We start from the raw sequence: 25,932 nt of genomic DNA, 5'->3' as shown, positions 1-25,932 counted from the left end.
TTTTTTGTTTCTGAGATGACGCTTTCTAGTAGTTGCCCAGTAGAGGAGTACAGCAGAGTTAAAGGCAGTGCAGTATAAGTTTCAAAAATGCTTAGCATTTAATAATGTAATTATTGAAATGTCTTTCTTTTAATGTGATAAATGAAATATACAGTAGAGAAGAGGTCATATTTGCGGGTTTTTTTCTTATGTGATTTCATTTAGCATTGTTAATTGTAGTTTAGGCTGTAAAGAAATTTACATTATTGTGATTTTTTTTCCCCAGAAGCCAGTGGTCCAAGGAAATGCATTGTCAGACTAGATGTATATTCTCTTGGACATAACTTAAGGAATAAAACTCTTGGGTTGTGGTTGCCTTCAGCTTTTCTGAGACAAAAGATTATTGGTTGTTTCTCAGGCAAGATTTGCAAATGGAATTTGGTGCCAGTCACAAAACAGAAGAGTATGTGAAGTCATCCCTCCTTACTCCGCTGGAAAGGATCCATTCTGTGCCCTAAATTAGGCCCCCCAAAAAACCCAAAGGATTTCATTCCAGCTGTAGTCCCTCCCATGCTGATTGCTGTAGCCTTCAGGCACGCACCCATTTGCCTTCTTCTGGTGCCATACTTTGTACTGAGTTTTCCAAAGGGTGAGTAGCTTCAAGAGCAGGGACTGAAGGAGACCTACAGCGGGAGCCCCTGTAGTAGAGAATTAACATGCCTGCTGGAGGGGTGGGCAACCCACCTTCAGTGTATTCTCCATGACTGCTGAAAATAACACATACCCCTGGATCTCTGCCCCACCTTTGCCTCTCTTGTAAGTCCTCACCCCTGGGCTTGGCTGTACCTTTTTAAACAGGATGACAGGTTTCCCAATATCTTATTTTGTGAATGGCACCTAAGTTGTGAATATAGTTGTTAGCAAATGTTATGTGACTTTTCTCCAACGTGTGGTGTAAAAAGGCTCAGATTGATGCAAAATATTTATTTTCATGAGGCTCGAGGGTGTTGGGTGTGTCTTCTTTAACACAAAGGAAGTTTTCAAAGAGAATGCTTTGATTATTTGCACAGCAGACTAAGTGAGCTTTCTGATAGCTATACTAGAATATCTCTTGAGTTCTGTAGTAATGACATTCCAGGTGAGGCAGGAAAAAATCCATTGAAAATTACCCAGTGTTTTCCATTGTGCATTGTGGATAGATAAACCCATGTGTTTTTTAAATAAAATTTTTACTAATGGCTTTTTTATAGTAAGGGTAGTTAAAAAGGAAAATGCATTTTAGGAATCATTACATAGGTTTTTAAGGAATGAACTTTAGAGGGAATTCCTCCTTTCCAAACAACCACATATTCCAGAAGAAGATAGAAAGAAAAGGAAACTGAAGCTAAAGAAAAATGAATGATCAAACTGAAGGAACATGCCAAGCAAAAGAGAAGGGTTTATAGTGTCAGATGAGGATGTGAAATGCCTCTGCTGTGTGGCCTGTCCAGAGGCTTTGTCCTCAGAATGGGTAGAGGCCAGAAGTCTTGGCTTTCCCAAGATTTAAGACCCTATAGACTTCTCTGCAGAAGAAACAGTCCCTGTAGAATCGTTTTTCATGGTTCCAAAAAAGGGAAGAAGATGAATGGGAATATGAATATATGACTGGTAAAATATGGCATATTATTTAGTTTTGGGATGATAACCATATAGCAATGGTAACCAGATGGCAGTTTCAACTAAGATTTCAGGAGTCAAATGCTTTTTATTCAGTAATGTCCTATTTCTTCATTGTTATTTTAGACTGCAGTGATGATTGAACCCCTCTAGCTTCAAAACCGATTTAAAAAAAGGAAGGGAGGAAGAGAAAAACATTGAAACATTATAAATTAAGATTCTTATTATGAGAATTATCTTTTGGAGGTAGAATGATAAGCAAAACAAGAAATATGAGCGGATTTGCAAGAGCTATGTGAGATCCACGCCAGTATTTTCTGAAATGCACTATTTAAAGCCTATTCTGAATCAAGTCTTGATAGTATAAATAGCAAAGGAAAATTCCTTTTTGTTGTTGGAAAAGCCTTACCAGGAAGGTGATATATATTTCCATTTTTTATTTTAATTCTTGCATTGATATATATTTATATATAGCTTCCAAATATGAAAATAGCTCTGTTAGCTGTTTTTCTCCTCTCGTGTAAGTATTCCAGTAACTAAATACTCTTCAGATATTTCAGTCCATCCTGATTTGTAGTATTCTGTTTAATATTTTGTAAGCCCATCCTCCAGCAAAACAGCACTAGGGATATATTCTTAGCCCAAATTGGATTTGTAGCAGAAAGAACTAGACTACACAGGTGTTCTTTCAGAATTGGGTGTATTTGTGGATAAATATTTTAGTGAAGAATTAAATTCATAATCTTGCTATTAGAAAGTCAGTATAAGACTACATTTTATAACTAATGTTTCAGGTTTCTGTTATACAGATTGTTTGCATTGTGGTGAGAAGTTGAAGTAACTTTATATATGAAATAGAAAAAGAAGGTGGTGTAAATCAATGGAGAATTTTGTCAGTAATGTATAATTTGACATATTTTTAAATGCCAGTTGATAAAGAGTTGTAAATGGTTACCATTTTTAAGATTTTTTTTCTCTTCTGGAAGAGTAGGTAGGCCAGTTGTAACTCTCCTCTACCCCACTCTAAAGGAATACTTTTTTTTTTTTATGTAAGTTGGACTGTGTCCCTTAAAAATGGGCCTTAAAAGTCATGTTGCTTATGTTGAAGCATACAGCAGAAATTAAGTTCTACTGCGTTTTGGCAGTACATTAGATTTGTTGCCGTCATTTTAGGTTGTGAGTTTTTTTGTTTCAGTATGTTTAAATGTAGCATTTTTTTAAATATAAAATTGCTTCAGTGGATGAATTTAAAACTAAACAGAGAGGATATCCAGAGCTTAACTTCTGGAATGGTTAGAACTTTGTTCTGGCAATCTTCATCACAGGATTACATATTAGAAGTTTGAAATTACTCCAGGAATTGGGGGGGGGGGAGGGGGGCTGTTCCAGGTGTCTGCTTCCATTGTCATTCTAATTATGAAGCAAAGAAGTAGTTTTGTACTCAGGTTCTAGCATAAAACTTTTATATTTTGCCAGAAGTTTGAACTTTTAAATTTTGAATCTTCCTTTCACAATCAATTACAGGGTGTGATTTCAGGGATCAGTAATTAGAAAATTGCTGATGAATATAGTATCCCAGCTCTAGCATTCTTTTTTAAAAGGGGTCACTTTGTTAGTGAGTATAATACAGCACCAAAGTTATATTCTTTTCTGTAAATGCTATTACATCTGGAATTGTAACCAACTTAGTTAATGGGTAATGAGATACAATTGGAAAGGCAGGATGCAGAAGGTATTCTGAGATTTGCCAAGAAAGCAGTTTCAGAAAGAAGGAAAGTTACACTTCTGTCCCTTCCTCCACACAGTCAAGAGGTTTTTCCTTTGTGTGCTTACGTTTTTAATGGAGACCTTAGCTAAAATTTCTGCATTGTATATTATGTGAGGAGACTTTAGCTGGTGATAACAGATGTTAATACATGTGCTCTTCTGAGTACACGCAGAAAAAACGACAAATCAACTGTACCACATAAATTACCACAGAGGTAAAAAAAAAATTGTGTAGAGCATTGACCTATTTTGGTTTGCCACAGCAGGGTAATTCCAATCAATAGTATGTATGGACTAGAAAGCTCCAGAAACAACTGTACAGTTAGGATCAATGTATTCATACTAGGTAATGTAGATGTCTCCATCAGCGGTAAAAATAAAAATTCATTTCCAGAGAAGCCTGTTTTCCATTCTTATCTTTATTATAGTTATTCCTCTTCCTTTAAATCCTACACTTAAAAATAAGATCAAACACAGTGTTTGCGTTTTCTTCTGGTTTCCTAACTGTTTTCTTGTTTGACAGCATTTGTGTAAAAAGTCCTTTTCAAGTAGTAAATTAATTTGGATAGAAGGCTTCCCACCTGAATTCATTACATGCTGGCAGTTTAGATAAATGGATATTATGATCTCAGCATATTTCGGCCCAGCGCCACTGTGCCTATTTGCAAATGTCTAAGAAAGTGATAATATTCCTATCAGTTTCAGACTGCTGAAGAAAAAAATGGGGTAGAATTTCTTATTTATATTTATAGGATGCCTGTGGGGAGGACAGCAATGCTGTATATGGCAGTTTGTGTGGACATGTGGTGCTAAACATATATTAAAAAAAGATAACAGACCTTTTGACGTTTCTTTGTAGAAATATGGACTAAAAGCCAGAGTAGATCAGTAATTGACAGCTATGCAGGAGATGCATTTCCAGATTTCTTTCTGAAGAAATATTTCGCAAACTTACAATTCCTTTCAAAGTCCGTAATCCATCTTTAATTATTTTGTTGATTTCATAGCTGTATTTTACAAGGTTGATGTAATGTCTGCTTCCTGCCAGCATTTGATATGGACAATCCACTTTGTCATTGCTTTGATGAAACGGCAGGCTGCTTGTAGTTGCAGTACTTGTTTGGTTGTGGGTTTTTTTTCAGGGTGTGTGTGTTTGTGCGTGTGAACTGAGCATGGGTAAAGGCTTATCAGCTGCTGAATGCCACAGCTTAACAGCAAGATATGTGGGGAGCTGCCAGTTTGTACCACAGACAGAATGGGAAGCGCGTTCAATGCCGTTCAGCGGATGGGTGTTTAAATGTACCTGGTTCTCTGTACGGCTGTTTCTTCTATTCCTGCTTTTTGAGTGTGCCTTTATTGCCACACATAGACTTCAGAGCATTATTTTGCTACCAGGTGTCCGTTTAGAAGGGCCTGTAATTGGGGCTGTTGGAGTGCAGGATTCCTCTCTTGGGGGTCACTGGCTGTTGCAGGCAGCGGTGGCACCCGGCTGTGGTGCCACAGTGTCAGGGGGGTGGGGGACACGAGGGGCTTCTGCTCACTCAGCAAGGTCAGTGGCTGCACACTGTGTGCTTTGGGATTGTCTGACAGGGATCCATCCAAAGTTGGTGAGCCTCTCCTTGGCATGACATACCTTCAAGCAAGCGTGCAATCCTAGTTGGGGTTGTTTATGTTTAGTTGCACATAAATGACTAAGTAACTTCTTGAATCTATTCTTAACGCTGCTGCTTGCCTTTAGACAGGTTTCTGTGAGTCTGCAGCAAGGAGCAGAAGAGAATGTCACTTTTTCTCCATTGGACAGTGAGGGTGTTCTGGCCTCACTGTTTCAGAGTAGCTTAAGAGATTTTGAATATTTTTTTTTTCCCCTGGTAAATGCAGTACATGGATAGGGATATTTAGGCCAATTGCTATGGAGCAGTTTAGGTTACTATGCAAAGCAGTATTTTTTAATAACATTTGCATATTGAAATAAAAAGTGTGATGCAATTAAAATTGCCTGCACTGAGGATTAGTCTGATCTCTGAGGGGAAAAACATTCCAAGAGTGTGCACCCGTGCACACACATGCACAAACAAGTGGCAAAACCTTTCTATCTGTAGAAGGCCCTTTTATTAAACCCTTCTTCTTTTCCAAAGAGGCAAATCAATGAAGTAGAGAAGTAGCAGCAAAGTATTTCTGCAATGTGTGATGAAGCAAGTGGGAATAAAGGTTTTGTAAACTCATTGCAAGGTATAGAAAATCAATGTGCCTACTCTATTGTGTTACACAGAAGTATTTCAGTGAATGCCCTGACCAACAAAGTATACCAGAAGTGCCAAATACATTTAGAAATAATGTACTCTTGCTCTTAGGGTCGTTGGAATTTAGGTTGCACAACATTGAATACTGTGGATGGCATTTGGCTATTCCAGTGGAGGATCCTAGTTTCTTGTTTAAAAAAAAATTCCTTTTCTGGTGTTTACATCTTGAGTGTTGATTCAGTTTGGATTATGTTTCTTTCATGATAAAGTATGTATAAACATTTTAAAAAGGTGTGGCACAGTCAAGTGTTTTCATTATTTGTATGATAGGTTTGTACAACTATTCCAAAGTATCAGCAGGCACCTGCAGGAGCAAAGAGGATTTGTAGCACCTGAACACATTCCGATTTGTGCAATTAAAGCAGTTTACAGAGCAAGGAAGAAAAGAATATCACATAGTGATGTTTGATGTCTTTTTCACAGAGGACAAAAGAGGTTTGATTCTTTCACTTCAAGTTTAGCCTAACTATTGTGTAGGGGAGGAGGTTTAATGAATCATTGTTTAACTTTGATACTGCCAAGTATTTGACCATTAAATAGTCTGAAATGTGTACATAGCACTTTGGTGACAGACCCTTATTTAACAGTGATTAATTGGCATTGAATCGTTATTTAATTACTTCGGAGGAAATCTAACAACAGTGTGTGTTCTGATTAAGTTATTTGATATAAAACCAAACATAAGACTGCTGAAGAGAGCACGTCTCCTGCAGCTTGCTACTAACACTACACACCGCGTGGAAGCCTGAGTGATCTAAATAGCAGATACTATTCACCAGTTTGGATGCTGTTGTAACATTGGCATAATAAATCCTTGATTCCTTAAAAGACTTTTTTTGTTAGTGGTTTGGTAAAATCTGACTTTAAAATTTTGGGTGTAATGTATTTTTTTTTGCTTTTGTAGCTCCTCGCTGGGATAAAGAAAAGATGTAGGTATTAAGGGAGCTTAAAATTTTTCGTAAACTGGATATACTGGACTGATCTAAGAATTACTGTTTCTTGGCATTTTTATGTATCTCAGAAATGCTTACTTAAGGAGTTTGGGGGTTTTGGAAATATGAACTATGGTGGCAAGGTAATGCTGATAGTCTGTAAGTTTAGAAGAGAAGGATTTAAAGATTTAGGAGAGAAAACATAATTTTCAGGGTGAAGGGACAGGTGAGTTGTGCAGCTCCTGCCCTTCTTGAATGGCAGGTGCAACAGTTTCCGTAGCCTTATTCTCAAATGTTATGTTTCCAAAGACCCGTTCTCAAAAGTTAGGTTTCCAAATTCTGGTAGAAGCTGTAGTTGTAACTGTAAACATTTTGAGTCCTGACTCCGAACAGGTACTTTAACTTTTAAATCTGGAATGGTTTCTCTTGCGTGGTTAATAATGCATAAGCAAGTCACTGATTTACTGTGCTTTCAGTAAGTGGAAACAGTTGTTTCTTCATACCTTGTGAAATAGACTTCTTGTACTTGTAGACATCCCTCTAAGTGAAGCAATTGCTCTGAATGCAATACTGTAATGGCTATGGGGCATCTTGTGGATATATTTCCAAAGCCTAGCACTTCTGCTTGGAGATTCATTGCTGTCCCTGCTACATGGCGTAGGAACTTGCTTGCTTCAGTGGGCTACTGTAGCTTCCTTCTGTGTAGGGCATGCTGTATAAAATGCCAGTTCAGTTACATCCGTGTGAACAGGATCTTAAATGCATCTCCAGACTTGTATTTTCTTTTCTACTGTCTCTGAGGCAATAAAATTGAAGAACAGCAATGACAGAAACAAGGCTAAGGCTTGTGGGTTTGTCACTCGCCTTTAGCCATAGAAAAGCATTAATGGTCACCAGATAAGCAGCAGAGGAGGGAGATACACACCTCTTAGCAATAAGCAAAAGATTTTTCTGGTCTTAATGACTTCAGGTGTCATATTCCAGAATTTCTATGTGTAAACACTAATAAGACGAATTTTTCAGTAATATAAAAATTCAGAAACAATAAAGCTCTGCTATCAGAGATTGACTTTAATGTTTATTTGGGAAGCAACTGATTCATGTTGTCACTGTTTAATTGTATTAGGTGGACTGTGAAAGGTTCCAGTTTTCAAGGTTTGTCTTTTTCATATACCACTTCTTTTGCTTACTCAAATTTTAGTCAGTGTAATTTTACAGAATTACTGTATTTACATTTTAAAGAGGATTAGGCAGATTAAAAGATGTTTTCATGTTTTATTGATAACATCAGATTAATTTCCACTTTACTAGTGGCAGCTCACAGAACTGTCAAAACAGAGGCTGTAGAAACATTGTCATTCTTAACAATTTCATAAGGCAGTTGCAAAAAAATAGAGTTTTGGCAATTAATTAGCGGCGTGATTACCTCTGGGAGCTGAAGCGGTTGGTGGTAACATGGAAGAGACAGTGAAATCAGGGATTGCCGGGGACAGCCTGCGTCAGTTAAGATTTCTGTCTTGACCACGGTGCTCAGAGAGCTTCACTGGAAGACGGGGACAGCCGCAGTCACACTGGATGTGCTGGCATTGCTCGATTGCTGGAGGCACCAGCATTGGGCTGACCTTGCTGTGGCCATGGAGGAGTAGCCAGCCGGAGTGACCTTGCTGCCCTCCTGGCACTGGCACGTGGGATGGCCTTGGCGCAACGGCTTCTTATATAAGTCTGAAACCACTACAAATAAAACTTACTTGGGGTTAAAAGGCAAAAGGTCATGCTTGGGCTGAAGTCAGGTGGGGTTTGCTCACTCTGGGAATAATCCTTAGCCCTTGTGTACAGCTCGTCATTAGTGGGTCTCACAGCTTTTTGTGGAGGGGCTTAGCACTGTCACCTCTCCTTGCTGCGATCCTTGCTCTGTAAAATAAAGTGAAGTCACTCAGAACGATGCCTTGAGAAGCTGCCTAGAACAGAGGCCAGACAGTGTTAAAGGAATAAAGTAGGTGTTTATTAAAAGGCCTTCAAAGGATACACCTTGGGCAGTACAAGAGCCCGGCCGAGGCTACGCCCATGATGGACGATGGATCACACGTTTTCACACTTCTATACGTTTTTTTTTTTGTCCATTTACATATTGGTGTTAATTGTACAATTACATCTTCAGGTAATGAAGTTCCATCCTCCTAGATTGGTTTCATCAGTTCACTGTTTATACTTCTTGGGCCTGAAGCTGCAATGGTGTTCTTGGTTCTCAGGCTGGAAAAGGATTGTTTTGTCTAACTACCCTGCAAAGAGAACTTGCTAACACTTTATATGAAGTTCAGAGTTACACACCAATACAGTATAGAATCTGGAAAATGTGAAAGCTGAAACTTAAGGCATCAAGAAACAAGTGACAAAGCTGTGAACAGATTTCTAATACCCTGAGCCCAATCTGTTATTCCACCTAGTTTCCCTTATCTGCCCTTCCTGGACACGCTGCTAAGGAAAGCTCTATCAACAGGAAGCATTTAACCTCTTTGAATGAATTTTTTCTTTTTGCCAGTAAAGTCTTGGTTCATGTGGAAATAGCCTAGAATATTTAAGGATATTAAGGAGCCTTAGTGCATCATGTATGCAGCATGTGCTTGATCACTCTTCTGTGACCGGTCTCCATGTGAGAAAATCATGGGAAAAAGAAAGTTTTTAAAAAAATTGCCTTGGACTTCTTTCTGGTGTATCTACCCCGGTATAAGTAAAAGGGAACATCCTCATGTGTTGTTCCCAGTAGAAAAAGATGAAAGAGATTTTTCTGAGTCTTGTGCTGCTATATACCCTTCCTCCTGTGTGCAAAACCTAAAAACAGGGTGAATTCTGCTGTTGGCTGCCTGAAGTAACTGCTTTGGGTAGTGAAGCACTGAGAACAAGCTTTTTGCCACCAGTATCTCTCTTCAGAGTTGTGTCCCAGACCTGAGAAGACAATGTTTTCTGTGTTGTTTGGTGTGGAACAGAAATTCCCTTAAAAAAGAAATGAATGGAAAAGGGCTATGAGCAGAAAACTAGCTTGATGGTTACTACAGAAGTTACTTCAGTATCTCTTATCTCTAAATTACGTAGCCAGTGCACTCTGTGGAAACTTTAAACTTGCTTTCAGTTTAATGAGCTTCTTTGAAAAGAAAAAAAAAAAAGTCTTTTGTTGCCAGTGCAGTGAATATGTTTGTACCAGTTAAAAGTATAATTGAATCAAGATATACGCAGATAACAAAGCAATGTGAATGCATGTATGGGCATAACACACCTTAGAAATGGCCAGATTCCCGCCCCTGGTTTCATTTCTTTCCCGGTGAGTAGAGATACTGATTAATAGAGAAAGATACTAATCCACTTATGGGTGACAGTGCTGTGACTTTAATTATTAAAGAAGTCTTGATATAACTGATTTTTTTCACCCAAGTAGAACTTGGGAAAATAGAGAAATATAAATGCTTCGCTGACAGCAGATTAAAAATCGTTTTATTAGCTTTAATAAAGATCAGTATTGTCAGGGTTTTGAGTAAGTATAAATGTAAGGTTGCATGAATGCAAATCTATCTCAGATTTTATTTTAGAAATGCCCACAATTTGAATCCATGTATAATGTTGAGGGGTGGGAATAGAAGTGCTAAAGGAGATCAGTTAGATCAGCTATGATCTATCTGAGACATGCATGCACTAGTGAGTTTTAGTCAAGGATAGGAGCAGATTCTGGCTGATGTTGCTTGATGAAACTTGCATTAAGTTGTCTGAACTGTATACCTTTACCTGCACATGTTAAGCATATAAAGCATGTGTATTTCACCTGCTCAGTTCTGTTGAAATATTATCTTCAGAACTCATTTACATTTTTTTTTCTAGCTTTTTAAGTAAAGGTTTTATATTTGGGTAGAAGGCATTTGTAAAAAAAATACTCTTTTTCAAAATATATTGCAGTGGTTGTAGAAGATTCCCTTCATGAGGGTTTCCAAAATGGTCTTTTTATTTTTGGGGTCCAGCTGTTTCCTTTTAATTGTTCTTGAAATGGTAAAACATGTGTCTTTTTGGGAATTATATTTACTTCCCTTTTGTTTTTCTTCTCAACCCTGTTTCTGTAGGAAGAATCTTAAATCGTTTCTCCAAAGATATTGGCCACTTGGATGACTTGCTTCCATTGACGTTCTTGGACTTCATGCAGGTAATTCAGTTGCTGCTGTCCAAGACTTCTGCACTGTATTCTGCATTTAGATTCCTGTATGCTTTGCTGAAGATCAGCTATCTGTCACAGATGTAGCTGAGTTGAATGAAAGTACTTGTTTGTGAGAGAAAGGTGCGGTAGAAATTTAACGTGTCAGTAAAAAGCTAGCATGAGTAATAACTGGCAGGTAGGAGTGGCTACACACAGCTTGCTATTATGTCAAGATTTCAGCTCATAGTAGCTACATGCTTGGTAAATTGCTCCTGATTTGCCTTCAAGCAATCTGGCAAGCTTATTGCTGTTATAAGAAATATGTCCATAGTAAAGAAACAATCAGCTCACTTGAAAAGATAGCACAGATTAACCTAATTACATGTCTACTTCCACAAAGAATCAAATGCTTACCACACCATTTCGGATTAAAATAGGTGTGGCTATTTACAAAGAAAAGATTAGTAGTAATAGGGTGAATATAATAGCCTTAATAGGAACAAGTGAAATAAGTTGCTGCAGAAAAGAAAGATGGACAAAGCATTGAGATTTTGATGATGATGAAATGATAAAGGATTATATATGACATCAAGGTAATTTTTCTGTTGCAGTTGCTATTAATCTTTCTTATAAAAAATTGCAGGAGGATAAATCTGAAAAAGAATGATCGTACTGTATAATGTGAATCACAGAATACACAGAATTGTGGAGGCTAGATAAAAAAAGACTTAGTGGATTATCTGGATCCACTTAGTGGATCACACCTGTCATGCTGAGGTCAGAAATGTTTCTTAAGGTGCTGTTGCTAGCTTTGCTTTGTCTCTTAAAGATAACTTATTCAGGATCTAAACCGTGTTTTGACTTATTTAAAAATAAACAAAAGACATTTCAGGTTTAGCAGCTTAATCATGTTATTCTTGCTGAACTCTTGAAAATAGGAAAAAAAATCATTCCAAGGAGTAAAAATGCTTATTAAGATACTGTTTTTTGTAGTTCAGTGAAGTAGCTGAAATTGAGGTGTATGTTTTATTTTTCAGATTTTTACAATGTCACTTTAAAGGGTCATTTTGGGGAAGAAAAGAACATGGTGTATCTTACCCATCAATTACAGAAATTGGGGTTTGTTTGTGAGTTAGGGAGTTGCTTACAGTGCATATTAGGATTTTTAATTCATGGCCACTTAATTTAATTTAAATTAATTTAAATTCTTCTTGAAAATGCAATATAGTTTTTCCATAAAAACAGCTCATTTTTTACTGTTTTTACAGATTGCAAGTCTTCTTCAGTCTCATTGACTGTCTTATTAGACAGAGTACCTTACTTTATTTCAGCTGTCTTGAGACTCTACATTTGTGCCTTTCTTTCTGACTGGAAGTTCAGTTTGTCCTGCAGTCCTTATACTCTTCTCTTAGCACAGAGTTTGCATCCACAGAGTCAAACCCATCTGTCCTGTACAGTGTCCATTGGTCCAGAGGGGTTTGGATGTGCATTAGTGTGTCCCCTTTACAGCAGACTACTCTGTGTGTGTTCAGACTATGTACTGCTCATGGCCGGAGCATCCTCTGGGTCCTGTGATCCTGAGATTAAATCATTAATAATTTTCTTTAGTTCTGTGCATTTACAATAATAATGTGAGAGTTGTGTTGCAAGACCACTTGCACGGTGGTTTTGTTGCGAGAAACTGAGTGGGTGTTTTGCATGCCCTGGCATGCGGTTTAAAGGCATGTAGGGTTGTCTAAGGATGCAGAATTTGCTGGGAAAATGTTACAGGAGTCTGCAAAAGCAAAAGGAGCCACAGTTGGTGTGATCTTGTCCATACGTCCTTTTGGGAGCAGACCCTGAATCAAACTGTCTTGAGAATTGCGCTGTATTACTTTTGACAGAGCAAACTCATCTGCTTCAAAAGAAAGCTGAGAGAGTGTCTATGCTGTGTGCATGGCACATGGTAGAGAGGACTGAATCATCTACCAGCACATTGGAAAACCTAGTTATGGACCAGTGTTTAGATCCTTCAGGCAGTGTGTGCTTTCCGAAACTGAACTGGTCTGGAATGAAAGAATGAAGGCTGCTTCTCTAGATGGGATTGTTTTCTTCTTTCAAGCTCCTACTGTAAACCACATTTGGTAAACATTTCCCTTCATCTTGATTAATTTATGTTGGTTTTATTTTAATTGGCTATTGAATTACTTGTCAAATTCTGGAGTTTATTTTTTAAGTGAAAAGTTTTTGCTTTCCAAAAACAAAGTATATTTTACAAGCTTGCCTGCTCTATTTGGCACGAGAAAAGAAAATTTAGAATCTTGCTGTTGATTAATAATGCTACCCATAAGAAAAAAGCCACTTTCTTCTTGGCAGGTTATCTAAAATTTACTCTTCTTGATTGGCAGGCTTCTTGCTTAGTGGATGCTTTTGAAATTCAAGAGCAAAGATATATTTACTTCTGATGAAGCAGAGATTTTTACAAAGGATAACTGTTACCAATTACGATAGAGATCTTTTGTCACTTGTTTTGTTTGCAGGTATCTTTTGTAACACTTCTTATAATCCCTTCAGGAAGAAATATTTTCTCCTCTCTGAAAACAGTATTAGCTGGATATAAAAGCTCTGATCCCAGCCATTATTGTTGATTCTTTGAGAGACATTTCCCAACATTCATTGTTTAAATGGTTGTCAGGAGGAATCAAGTGAAACTTAATAAACAATGCAGTAACTGGTTCATCTTACTTTGTGTGTAGAAGCTTTTCTTGAGCGGATTTGCATTGAAGAAGTGGTCGTTTTTCAGAGTTATTGCTGGGATCATTGTGCAGCATTCCACCCTTTTACTGTATTGGCAAGTGAGTGTATAATTTCAGCACAAATAAATTCAGTGTGATTGGACACTCAAAAAGTCTGTATGAGCCAACTTAAATACCGATAAATAAATAATTAAATGCCACCTTCCAGTCCCAAGAATTTTGTAATTATACAAAATACAGATTTTTAAGCAATGCTAAAAATTGATAATACTCTTTTTGGAGTACGTAATAAGATTTATACACTGCACTACAGCCATAGTGAGCATTATTAGTCTAGACAGCTGTATTGGATGGAAATTAATTATTTGAACAGGAAGTGTTTAATTTTTTACATCTTCCATTGAGTTAAGGAGAATAAAGACTCTCTTCAAGGCAGTGGATAGTCTCTGTACACTTTGTTGTTAAAGCAGAGATGAAAGGTGTGTGGCAGCATGAAAATACATCATGAACCTTGCGTACTCTTTTGAAAATCTGGTTAGATTTTGCAAAACTGTTGCTTTGCAATAACTCCCAAAGTAGCAACTCGCATTGTGTTTAAAGTTTTCTGCCATCTTTTCATTCTTTGGTTCGAAGTGCGTGAAACTATAATGCGCCTGCCTTGAGAGATTGAAGCAAGAGAAGCAGTCCTCACTAGAAGGCAGTAATTCCTTTCTTCTTACAAATTTTACAGCGTATGAAACATCTCATGGTAGTGCAGCTGATTGTGTTTTGTGGAAGTTACTGCTGTATCCACAAGGTTTATGAATTAAAAATAAGTCTCTTTTATGGGAGTGTGTTTATGGCTGTGTTTGACTTCATGGCTGGAACAGAACTCTGTGATTAGATGTGAAGTAGAAAAATTGAGAAGAAACCAAAGGTTAAGTTAGGTGTTTCAGCTAAGACATTTAGAGTCCAGTTCGAAGCTCATTTAAGTAAAAAAAGCAAAACAAAACAAAGAAACAGCTTTAAGATCTGAAGTCTAAGCCTGGGTCTTCTGTAATGAATTCTGGCTGGCCATAAGGTTCCATACTAGTTCTCCTAAAAGAGTAAAATATCCTAAAAAGGGGAACAATGCTATATTCACTATGACACTAGTTGTTTCTACCAAACGTGGCATTAAATTTGTTTGTAAAATCCCATAGTAATCAATGTTTGTAGGCTAATTAGGATAGTTGAAAAGCTGAATGAACTCGTTTGGTGAAGGCGATGAGGTTTTGTTTTTTTTCTTGTGAGCTTACATATTTTTAATTATTATTAGCCTCCTTAGCCTCAGTCTGCATCTCATTTTCTTTTTCTTAATCGGAATTACGTGGTTTTGGCAGCTGTTCTCTAGCTAAGTTACAATCTCCTCAGGTAAAGGACTGCTTGTGTGAAGGCCATTACAGTGCTCTAAAACTTTCTGAGAGGACTTAGACATCTGCTTCAGGTATAAATGTCCTGCCTTAACCTCTGTGGGAGTATAAGGTTCTGTTGATGGGGACTTCACTGGTAGGTGCGAGGTCTGTAGCTTAAAATTATAGGCTCACAGGATACTTTGGGTGGGAAAGGACCTCAAAGATCATCTAGTTCCAAACCCCTTGCCAGGGACAGGGGCACCTTTTACTAGACCAGGTTGCTCAAAGCCTCATCCAACCCGGCCTTGAATGCTTCCAGGGATGGGGCGTCCACAGCCTGTCTGGGCAACGTTTAGCTCAACGCAGCACTAATAGAACACAGTGCACTAATCGGGGAAAAGGTCAGCCAAGAAATAGAATAAAATTTTGAGGGGTATTAGGAATTAAAGTTAATGAGGGGGTATTAAGAATTGAGAATCCAATATATTTAATAGTGGTTTATGCACATTAACCTAGATGTTCCTAAGCAGCCATTATTTTGGATGCTGTATTTTTGAGAGCTCGTCAAAGGCTGAATTCTGTTCTGACTCAAGATGGATCTGCAGAGGCTTAACATCTTAAAACTCTGATCTCAGAGTTTGCCAGATGGGTACCCAAACTGATAAGCTACTGCTTGGAAATTATGTCAGTAAACTGATTGAGTACATAGGACAGTGAAATATATTTCAGACTTCCTTTTGGTTTTGTAGAATATTCTGGTAAATTTTAAAGGGATGGTTTTCTCTGTAGTTTCTTGCTCTTGTAATTTTTAAGTGATCTTATTACTTGCTAACAGAGTTGATTTTCTGCTTTAGTTTCAAGTGAATTTGAGTAATTAATGTGGTGTGGCCCCTTCATTTTGATTTCTTATCCTACATTAGATTGAGGGGAGGGGTAAAAAAAATCATGATCTGTTTTGTTTCTGGAAAACACTGTGAACATGTGAACTATCTGCAGCTGCCCTTGAAAAAGGGCAGTGATTTATTGAGGAAAACTGAATTGCAAAACCTTTTTCCTCCCCAAAATCAACAGCTTGACTGAGTTTAAATAACTGACTTTTCATATCCTTTCATCACACACAAAGACCTAATCCTGAGACTACTTGAGCCACCAATGTAGGCTGTGGCTGAGACCACCACTGAATGTGCCATTCCCTTCTCACTACGCACAAAACACATTGACTGCAGCTTTATGAAGTGAAAATACTGAAGAAAAGGAAAATGTGAAGGAGGTGTCCACAGTCATTTCTTTTAAAAAAAAAAGAGAAAGGGAAAAAAAAAAAGCGGCTGCATCTGGATATTAGGAACAAAAAGTTCCTCAGACTGGAATAATAGCTTGGGTCACTTGCTTTCGTATGTGCACAAGAGTGGAACTGCCGTTCCTTGTTTCAGTACCACTGACCCCTGCATTTTATTGTGTGAGGATGTCAGGGAAAGTGTGTAGAAGGAATTCCAGGATCTTTTAGTTTAACAATGACGTTGTTATTTTGTGCTTTCTGTGAGAGGTGGGATTCCTGAGGAGTTTGTTGCGTTGTTTTTTCTAGTTTAGCTGAGTTTAGTCTGTAGGCATGTGGAAGTTGTAAGTATTTTTATTTGTTAAAGAATAATTCTTTCCATGTGTTTGCATGTGTGCATTCAAAATATGATCATAAGTGTGTTGTAAGAAAATAACCAGTAGTGGGATCTGTGTTAAATGTCATCATACTCTGTTGAGCCTGGTACATAGTGCAGACCTGTGGCTTGGATACCTTGGATATTTTTTAGCTTCCTTTCTGCTGAATCATGGTAGTTTTGCTGTGCTGAGGTTTAAATGAAAAATAAATAAATTAAAGAAACACGAAACAGTTGCCTGGTTACACTTGACAACTGAAACCTTACTGGACTTTTTCTCGCTGTACCTTCCCAAGATGCATATTGCAGGGAATCTGGCTATTGCATGATGAAAGACCAGCTGAAACCCAAAGAAAAATATATTTTTTTCATTGCTAACTTTTGAGTTCTAATTTCAGAAAAGGTTAAAATGATCATTGCAGTAGGATCCTAATTTTTGCTGTGGTCATGCAGTATTTGCATGTGCTTTCAGTTTTGGTATTTTTTTTAAATAAACCCCACACTCATATTAAAAACAAACAAGCAAACAAATAAAAGGAGTGGGAGGTAGTGGAGAGAGAGGAAGCTTGGGTTGCATTTGTATCTCCCTGACGAACATGCAGAGGCTGTGAGTTTAGCACAGACACTTGTCTAAATAATGCAGTTTTTTATTGACCTTTTCTTCCTCTGTCCTTGAAAGCCTTGATTGTTAAATCTCAGTAGCCAGTTAGTCTTGTTGATGGTGACCAGCAGTGGGAGATAATCTGTGCCAAAGCTATTGCTGTTCTTTTTTTTGTACCTGTCCTCACATTCCTTTGAATGGAAGGGTGAGTATCTTGCATCATACAGACTGAATATTTACTCAGATTGGTGATGTGTGTACAGGGGAAAATACGTTAAGTCTGGAGTCAGTGCCAATGGGTGAATTCCTGTTTTTGTATGGACCTCTATTTTCCATGGAAGGCTAAGGGTCTGTTCTCACTGTAGTGGCTAAGTATCCCCAGTCTAAGCCTTTGCCTCACCCCCTTTTAAATTTTTTTTTCTATTTATGTTAATTTGTAGAATTTTTATAAGAATAGTTATACAAGCAGTTCTCCACCCATTAGTGTCAAGGCAGCAGAGATCACTACTGTATAAAAACTAATTTGTGTAGGAACATAATGTAGCTGCTTTAATATTTTAGGGTGTTTATTTACTTGGTAGCAATAAAATTTGAAGATGCAACCCTTTATCTAACATGGGAAAGAAGGTGAAATAATACTCAAAATGTGGTGTCATTACCTTCTTGCCTCCTTTACTGCTTTTCTCGTTTTTCTTAACTCATTTCATTTTCGTTTTTGCCCTTCTCCATTTATGTGGTAAAAGTAGGTCATAGTTTTGTACTGGGTTCCTTTCATTTTCTCATTGAAATGTGAAATACAGGTGATTTAAATATAGTGCTCTGAAAAATAAAGCTAGTTTTCAATTAGTAGAATTCAGTCTTCTCTTTTTCTAGAACATATGAGCATTGTGAGGTACAGTCTTTATCCTAATTTCTCTAACATTTGAGCAGACTGAGGTTTAATGGTAGTTTTCCTTGCAGTATTTTGATAGTTGGAACTTGTAAATACAAAATTACAGTCAGGTTTAAGACATCTCTTCTGCAAACGGGCTTCTCTGTTTTCTATATCTGATTATTTTCAAATAATAGAAAACAGGATAGTTGTATGGAAGTCCAGTGATGTTCCCCCTCTTCTGTGTGGCTTGGAAATTTCCCCACATTGGTTTAGGTGGAATTTGTAAAAGTTCCAGAAAGGGATTCTATTCATTTGGGGCTGTTCATATCTGTTGGAAGGTATTTTCTCGTTTGCTTTTTTCTTTGTGTGAAAGAAAGCAAAGAAATATTCTGTAAGTGTATTTATTTATATATGCAAGTGAACTTATATTCTGTAGTTTTGTCCTTTTCTTTTTGGTCCTTCTTTGTGTATATATTACTGCTGGTTTTAGTGCCTGAATGGGAATTTATATTATTACTGTTTATAGGTATTCCCCTGACTTTTTAAGCATTATTGCAACCTATCATTTCTGTGTCTCAGAGCAGTGATTAGTTTTAAGACTTCTGAAAATCATTAACATTTCTAACACTTAACAGTACATAGAAATACTTTAATTCTGCTGTCAGTCACAGAGTGTAACAATCCTGTTCCAAATGGTGATAAGTACAAATCTTCTAGATTGCCTTAAACTACTGATATACTACAGATAGGACAATGTCTGCTTACAAACAAATTAGGATTTCACTGTTCGGCAAAAGGATTGGAGATTTCACTTTTGATTCAAGGAGGAAGGAGAAACTTGGAGGTAATTTGAATTACTAAGCCATGTAGCTGACACGTGTGTGTGTGTGTTAAATCATTATGCGTATTTATGCCCAAAAGATGTGGAACAAGGAATCACCTTTGGCAAAAGTAAAGACTTCGTCTCACAGAAATGTTCTGCCAGGGTTGTGTGTGCATCTGCACAATGTAAGAACTTTTTTTTGCTGAAGCTGATAATTGTGGCTAGTTGGTGAACTCTGCAGCTGATTTGAAAGTTCCAGAGGAGTTTGTTCATCAAAAGGTAGAGAAGACTGCAGTGTGGGCAGTTCTGTATGACGAAAGATGAGAGTTCAGGTGGTAACTGAATGTCCTATGTCTTTTTGTTACGTCTTTGTATTAATCTACGTTACAGGGCATCTTTGTATTGTTTAAAAAAATTGATTCATTTGGATTGTACTCCTGAAATACAAAAGTCTGTGTGTTTAGAAAGGCTAGTTCAAGGGCTTAATAGTATCTGTTCCTGCACAGTGGAAGAATAGGATGCTGAGCAATTTAATTTTCTTCCACAATCACATCCCTAAATAATTTTCTTAATGGTTTTTGAAATCAGTCTAATGTTTCAATAAGCAGGGCTCTCTTGCTATGAACGTCACTCGTATGCTAAAATAAAGGGCTTAGATCTTCTTGTAAAACTGCTGGGTTAGGTACTTGATTCAATTGTCCACCCTTCCATCAAATGCAAAGTTAGAAAAACAATTTTTCAATTTTCTCACTAATAGAAAGTCTGGATTTTGGGATCAGACCTGGTATCAGTCACTTAGTTTAGTTAGTGTGCCTTTGTTGATGGTTTGTGATAAGATAAAGCTTTTGAAAAGTCTTCCTGTTGATTTGCTATGTATTTGTAACACATAAAGAATGAGCACACACTTATGACAGTAAATAATGTTTATTTTCTGCCAAGGAATTTTCTCTTTACTCACTGGGTTCTGGACATGCATAGAACAGCTGAACTGAGTGAAACCTGCTGGTGATGATTAGTTTAAATATGCTGAAAGCATCAGACCACTATTCAACTTTTTGAAGCGGAGTGATCACTAGACATCATGTAGTACTGAAAAATTATGAGTCAGGAGTTTATTCTGAAAGGAAAGTAGTATTTTATAGCCCTATCAAAGTGGCAAAGCTCTGGGGAAGTTAAGGGAAAAAACACCAGGGACAGGTTAAAAAGCATTTTTTGCATATCTGCTGTGAAAGAGTGTGACCTGAAGAAAACAGAAGGTAGCTTTATTTCTTAGGATAGCTGATGCTGGAGTCCTCAATGTTTTTCATAGTTTTTATTTAACTGGGGCAGAGAGGCTATTGGGGTGTTTACAGAAATATGAGTAGTTCTTTATTCCACCTAAAAATAAATGCATGAATAGTGTATTTCTAAATAGCAAGAACAACAATAAAGTGCCTAAAGGCTTGTAGTTGCTGTAAGGCTGAAGAGCTGTGGGGAATTGATACTCTTTAACAGAAGAGCCCACAGTTTGAATGTAGCACAAAGCTTTTAAAGTTGTTGAAAGACCCAGAATTGACTTCTGGTGAAAGTTAGACTTGGCTGAGCAGAAAAGGTCATGCAGTTGAAAATGAGGTATTCTTGAGGAGGGTGCACAGCTGCTCTGGCATTGTGGCCTTGAGGGTCAAGAGACCTGAGGCAGAAAAGTACAGGGCTCAAAGACAAAGTTTGGAAACACATGGGGTGCAGTGTCTGTGGTAAGCACAATTTTGCTAAACATTTTTAAGAACTGCAAAAAAAATGTCCACAGCATAGGTGGAAAGGTGATATCATCATTAGCTCAGAGGAATTCCTCACAGGAAGAATGGACAGTATTTCAGCGAGTAAATTAATGGACTAGACCATAAGGACATCAACTAATGCCGTCAGTGGTCTGTCTAGGTCAGTGGTTTTTCTCCAGCTGTGGCGGTAGGAGATGCTGTTTGTGGAGGGCATGAGTTATTTTCTGTGATCCTTTCCTTGTTTAGTACCCCAGCACTCACAGTTTTGTACTGGGGGTGTCAAAAGGACTACATTTTCCCAGTCCTTTTACTATGCATTTTTTGCATCATTTTGTATTGGCCTGTAAAATCAGCCTCCTGCATCTTAATAGCCTGAGAACATTGAGACAGTTGTTGATTTTTTTTCCCTCATTCTGTGTGTATGTTTTCCATAGTTATCACTGAAATAAAATCTGCTTTCAGAAGGGTTTTAATTGGGAAAAATCTGAGATGAATATCAGTGAATCTCTGCTAAACATACAAATAAAGAAAGTGGGAAATACACCACTTGTAGCAGTACTATGGAGCAAAATACCCATTGTTGAATCAAATGTTTTAGTTTCATAAGGCTCTGTGCTCACTGGGGCTTTCTTGGGCTTATATAGCTGGGGAAACATTATGAAAATAATTTCTAAGAGGTAGAAGAGGAGCAGAAATTAAGCTATTATTTATTTGCCTTTAGAAATATCAGTTATTTGACAGCAAGAAACTGATAGAGGAGATACAAAAATGCGTTTTTCTGGAAATCTTGAAGCAAGTGCAACAGCCAACAAAGCGACCACACTTGGCAACGGTGGTGGATATTGGAGGCACAACCCCTCTAAATTATGATGATGGAAAAGGGATGCTTTCTGCTACCTGAGGAGTTACTCTGGGAGTGTTGGGTGATGCCAGACATTTTTCTGTTGTGTTTCAGGCAGGTTCTGGCAAGAGCTGTCAGGAAAGCAAAGCATGTGTGTGCACATGTTCTACACTTGCTGATTAATGATATTTCCTCAAGCTGCCATATAAAGTTGTGCTCAGCATCTGAGGTGTTCCACAAGAAGATAAAACATATTTTTCATGGTACAAAGACCATTGTAGTTTATGTGAATAGTTCTTGTGTGTGCACTTTTTGTCCCTTGGGGAAAGAACAGTAGAATATAGCCAAGGCCTATTCTCAGAAGTGACAAACAGCACTGTTGAACAGCAAAGCATATTAACTATTATATTATTCGTACAGGGAGATCACAGTTATGTTATGACTAACTCCTGTGACTTCAGGAGGAAGACCTCTCACTTTTCTATAGATCCTCATTGCAAAGTTGTGACTTGCTGCCCAAATCACTGAGAACACTTCTGTGCAGATGTGCTTAGAGGGCACAAGGTGCAATAAACAAGGAGCATTTCAGAAAATCAAAGATCCTGCTCGAGATTTTACTGCTTATAAATACAAAAATACATTGTCCACAGCCTTTTACAAGAATGGCTATTGGCACTGTCATTTTGTGTATGACAGTATTGTTTTCCCTGTACAGTGGATATAAGCAGGAGCTGCATGCCTAAGCAGAGGCACTAATTGTTTTGGCTCTGATAAAAGCTTGTTTTTCCATGGAAAACCGGTATTAACTGGAAGTAACTTACTACTACGAAGAGCCCTGGTAAAAAAACTTCTCACATAAGTTTAGTTTTAAATAGCTTACTATTAGAAAGAAGATAACCTCTGTGTGTTGTAGGAATGTTGTGCTGAGTTTTAAGGGGGGAGTATTTCCAGTGTCTGTCAGAATCAGCAACTCCAGAGCTTGGTTATGTGTCTGTTTCTAAAGCGTCATATCTGGAAGTCTCAGACAACGTACAGACTGTGATTTTTGAAAACTGCTGTTACAATCAGGCTCTGCATGAGACAGTTAAACCTCCTGGCCCAGGGCACCCAGAGAACCTATTTCTATCCTTTCTTGCAGAGTAAGAGGTTAGTGATGATAGGATGCTGTTTGAATATGAGAGTGGTGGCAGTGCCAATGTATTAAAGAAAACACCCTTTTTCTTTAAGGTCACTTGTTAAAGAACAATTGCACACAGTTCGCCGTGACCTCAAACAAACATTAAGGCTTCTCACTTAATGACAAAATGCATGCCAAGTCAAATGAATGAGCATGTTGGTGGCACAGAAAACGTTTGCCCTGAGGAGCTCACTATATGCTTGTTCACTCGGAAAAACAGTGATCCATAAGGACTGTCTTGTAGAGACGAGAACAAATAGGAGGTGCTAGCATTAAGGATGTGATTGGAAATTTTGGGTACATTTTTGTGGCATATCTGGCAGAAATACTCAGCCCATTTGCAGTGACATATTGATTTAGTTAGGTAACCCCTTGTCGACTAATTGCAAGCAGCAGGATTCAGAGGAGAAGAGAGTGTCTCGCAGGAGATGAACTTGCTCTTTTTGAAGCTTTTAGAGCTAGCAGTATTTAGTTCTTACTTTCTTCATTCAGCTTATCTGAAATTAAAATTTTAATTTCTTCTCCAGCTGTGTCTTTTTTCCCCCCCTTTCAGTGTGTTGGTTGCTGTGGTCTTTAAATTTCAAGTTTTCTCGTGGATGCACATTTTCCTAAAGCTGAATTAACACTGATTGAGAGCTGTCATTCCTGTCAAAGATTGCTGTCCCTGGTTGTTTCAGAAAAGGACATTGTCAAAGATCTGCTTAAATGTTGTACGTTCCATGTGTTCTCCTGTACTCATAAATCTTCATTGCATTTTCACTGAAAACAAATGTGTTCCTGACAGTTTGACACAAGCAATAGTATAAACAACAATATATATACTTATTTTTAACCTGTTCCAAACGAAAACCCATCAGTTTTATTTAAAAAGTAGTTAAAGACAAGACTACTCACCTCAACTCAGCTGCTTTAAGTGAGTAAAAAGTAGAATTGCTTAGGTGCTAGTTTCTCTTTGGATGTTTCCTGTGGCTTTTTTTAATAAAGGGGGGAAATACAGAAAATCTACACTGTGGTTCGGGGTGGAGCTGGCTTGAATAAAGTGTTTATCACTCTGATCTTCTCATTGCAATGTCATCTTCCAAGGGAAGCTTGTCTTCTGGTGTCCCAGTGTAACCAGCCACCTGTGCAGTTTTTCTTTAAGAGATGCAGGTCAGTCATTCCAGACAGTCTGGTTTGAAGAAGTCTACTTGAAGAAAAAAAGAAGCTTTCAAGGATAAAGAAAATGTCAGAACTGGATTAGGGATTGATTGTGCATGCAGTTACTTGGCAGAGTCAACAAGGAAATAATTTCAGTCAGGGGTAGAGGAGAAGGAGGAAGAAGGGTGATGCCAAGCAAGTATGAACAGAGTGGGGTTTTGCAGTTTCTTGACCTGGCTTTATTTCAGACAGCACAGCCTGACTGAGAATGCCCAAAGTTAATGCAGTGAAGGTTCAAACTGACATTGAGAACATGTGCCTTTGCTGTCATTAAACTTGTATGGCTTTGTGGCAGTCCCGTGGGTTTATAATCCCTGGGACTCTATATTGGGGCCCAGGAAGTAGCATTTTGGAATTGGGGCTGAATAGGTGTACTTGGCTTCTGCTTAAGTATTGGTAAAACCAGTCCTGGAATGCTGCAGTTCTTGCATGGGATTTGACTGTAGATTCGGTCATCAAAATTTAGGCTTGATGGGCTTTAGAAGTTCACTTTGCTGTAGTCAGAGGGAATCAAATAAATACAGTTAGTGGATTGTAGCAAAATATTCAACCATTAGGTATGCATTTAAAGGTCAGATGAAGTTACCATCCTTGGGCATATTTAAAGATGCATAGACATGGTGTATGAGGCTTCAGGACATGGTGTAGTGGTGGACTCAGCAGTGCTGCATTAAGGATTGGACTCTGATCTTAGTGTCTTTTCCAATCAAAACAATTCTACTATTCTATTAATCACTTTTTAAACTTCTAAACTAGCACAGGGGTTTCACTATGTAGTCCACATCTAGACTCCCACAATGAAGTTTCCAAGTCTCAAATCCCATCCCCTGTGCTCCTCTCATTGATTAGAGATCCTACCAGGTCAACAACTGCAAGTGCAGAATAGTGTGGTTCATATGGTAGTAGGTCCTATACCATGTTTTTCTGTTCTGTGGTTGTGGTACAGAAATACCTGTTATTCCTAGATCAAGACCTGTTTGAGATAGGAATTATCAGAAAACCACTCTCAGCACCTGTAAGAATACTGGAGAAGTAGGTCATCAGATGATGGAGGGAAAGCATGTTTCATAAGTGAATGTGCTGATCAGAGCATTCATTTCCCCAGAAGGTTATAGTTGGGTATGCCTGCTGCAGTAAAAGAGGAGATTTTTAAGGGAGAAAAAAGCCACAATAAATAGAGTGACTGACCAAATCATGACAAAATCTCTCAGGACTCTTGTAAGCAAGGGGATAACTCCCAACAGAAATAATGTGCTTTTCTGTACTCTCGGGACAGACGACGTGCAGGCTGTGTGTGGGAGATTCATCTTTCTCCAGGGAAATGGGAGCAAGTTTGAGGGTGGACATTGTACACTATTGTACTCCATTTGGAAGCAGTGGTCTTTTCCTGAGGCTATCCAGGTCCTTTTGGTCTTGGTAGCCAGTGCATCTGCTGTCTTTGTGCAAGGTGGCCTTGTCTCAAATACTGTGCAGATAGGTGTGAAATGTAATTCATAAGCTCCGGTGTTTTTGTTTTGATTGCCTTTCTTCTTTATTTTCAGTTTGACTGTTATTCCCTACACAGTCATTACATTTTGAGTGCTAAAGTTAAGAAATACATTAAAAGGTGCTGGGTTTGTAGACCATATTTCTTTTATGTAGGAAAATCTTGGACTGTTGATGCAACTTCCCACTGTAAGCTGATTCTGCCATGGGAAGTCTAGATACCCAGTCCTGAGTGTTTCTTGCTGTTTGCCTCCAGAGTGGAGAGACACCAGACCCTCACGTTATCATTTTTGTCAGCATGCTGATTATCTTGGGTCCTGCAGCTTGCACACGGGGAATCTGGTAGAAGTTGGGGCAGTCTCCAGCTGTGAAGGTTGGTTGTCTCTTGTGAAATTCAGGAGCTAGAACCTTTGCCTTACCTCACGCAGTGACTACATGATTACAGTCTGCAAATGGTTGTGTCTGGCTTTCAGACTACTTCATTAAGAGTTAATTTATATGCAAGTTTGGTTTTCAAAAAAAAACAACACACATGACTGATCCACCCTATCATAAATTTTTATAATGATAAGGTGGTGCAGGCTCATCTAAAATTCCTTCCAAAGGCGGTGT

The 25,932-nt window shown here is 38.1% G+C and overlaps 1 protein-coding gene across 3 annotated transcripts in view; it reads left to right on the top strand.

Moving 5' to 3' along the window:
* The window catches only part of ABCC4 (ATP binding cassette subfamily C member 4), a 141,679-nt gene that overhangs the window by 66,842 nt on the left and 48,905 nt on the right, over nt 1–25,932 (top strand). For all 3 annotated transcript variants that reach the window (XM_040055754.2, XM_040055756.2, XM_040055755.2), the window contains exon 20: nt 10,738–10,817. In XM_040055754.2, the coding sequence (XP_039911688.1) occupies nt 10,738–10,817 (80 nt within the window). The remainder of the gene's footprint in view (nt 1–10,737; nt 10,818–25,932) is intronic.

Source organism: Hirundo rustica, chromosome 2 (genome assembly GCF_015227805.2).
Source record: "Hirundo rustica isolate bHirRus1 chromosome 2, bHirRus1.pri.v3, whole genome shotgun sequence".
Classification (NCBI taxonomy): domain Eukaryota; kingdom Metazoa; phylum Chordata; class Aves; order Passeriformes; family Hirundinidae; genus Hirundo; species Hirundo rustica.
The sequence above is the reverse complement of the archived record's forward strand: the minus strand, read 5'-3'. Positions and strand labels throughout refer to the sequence as shown.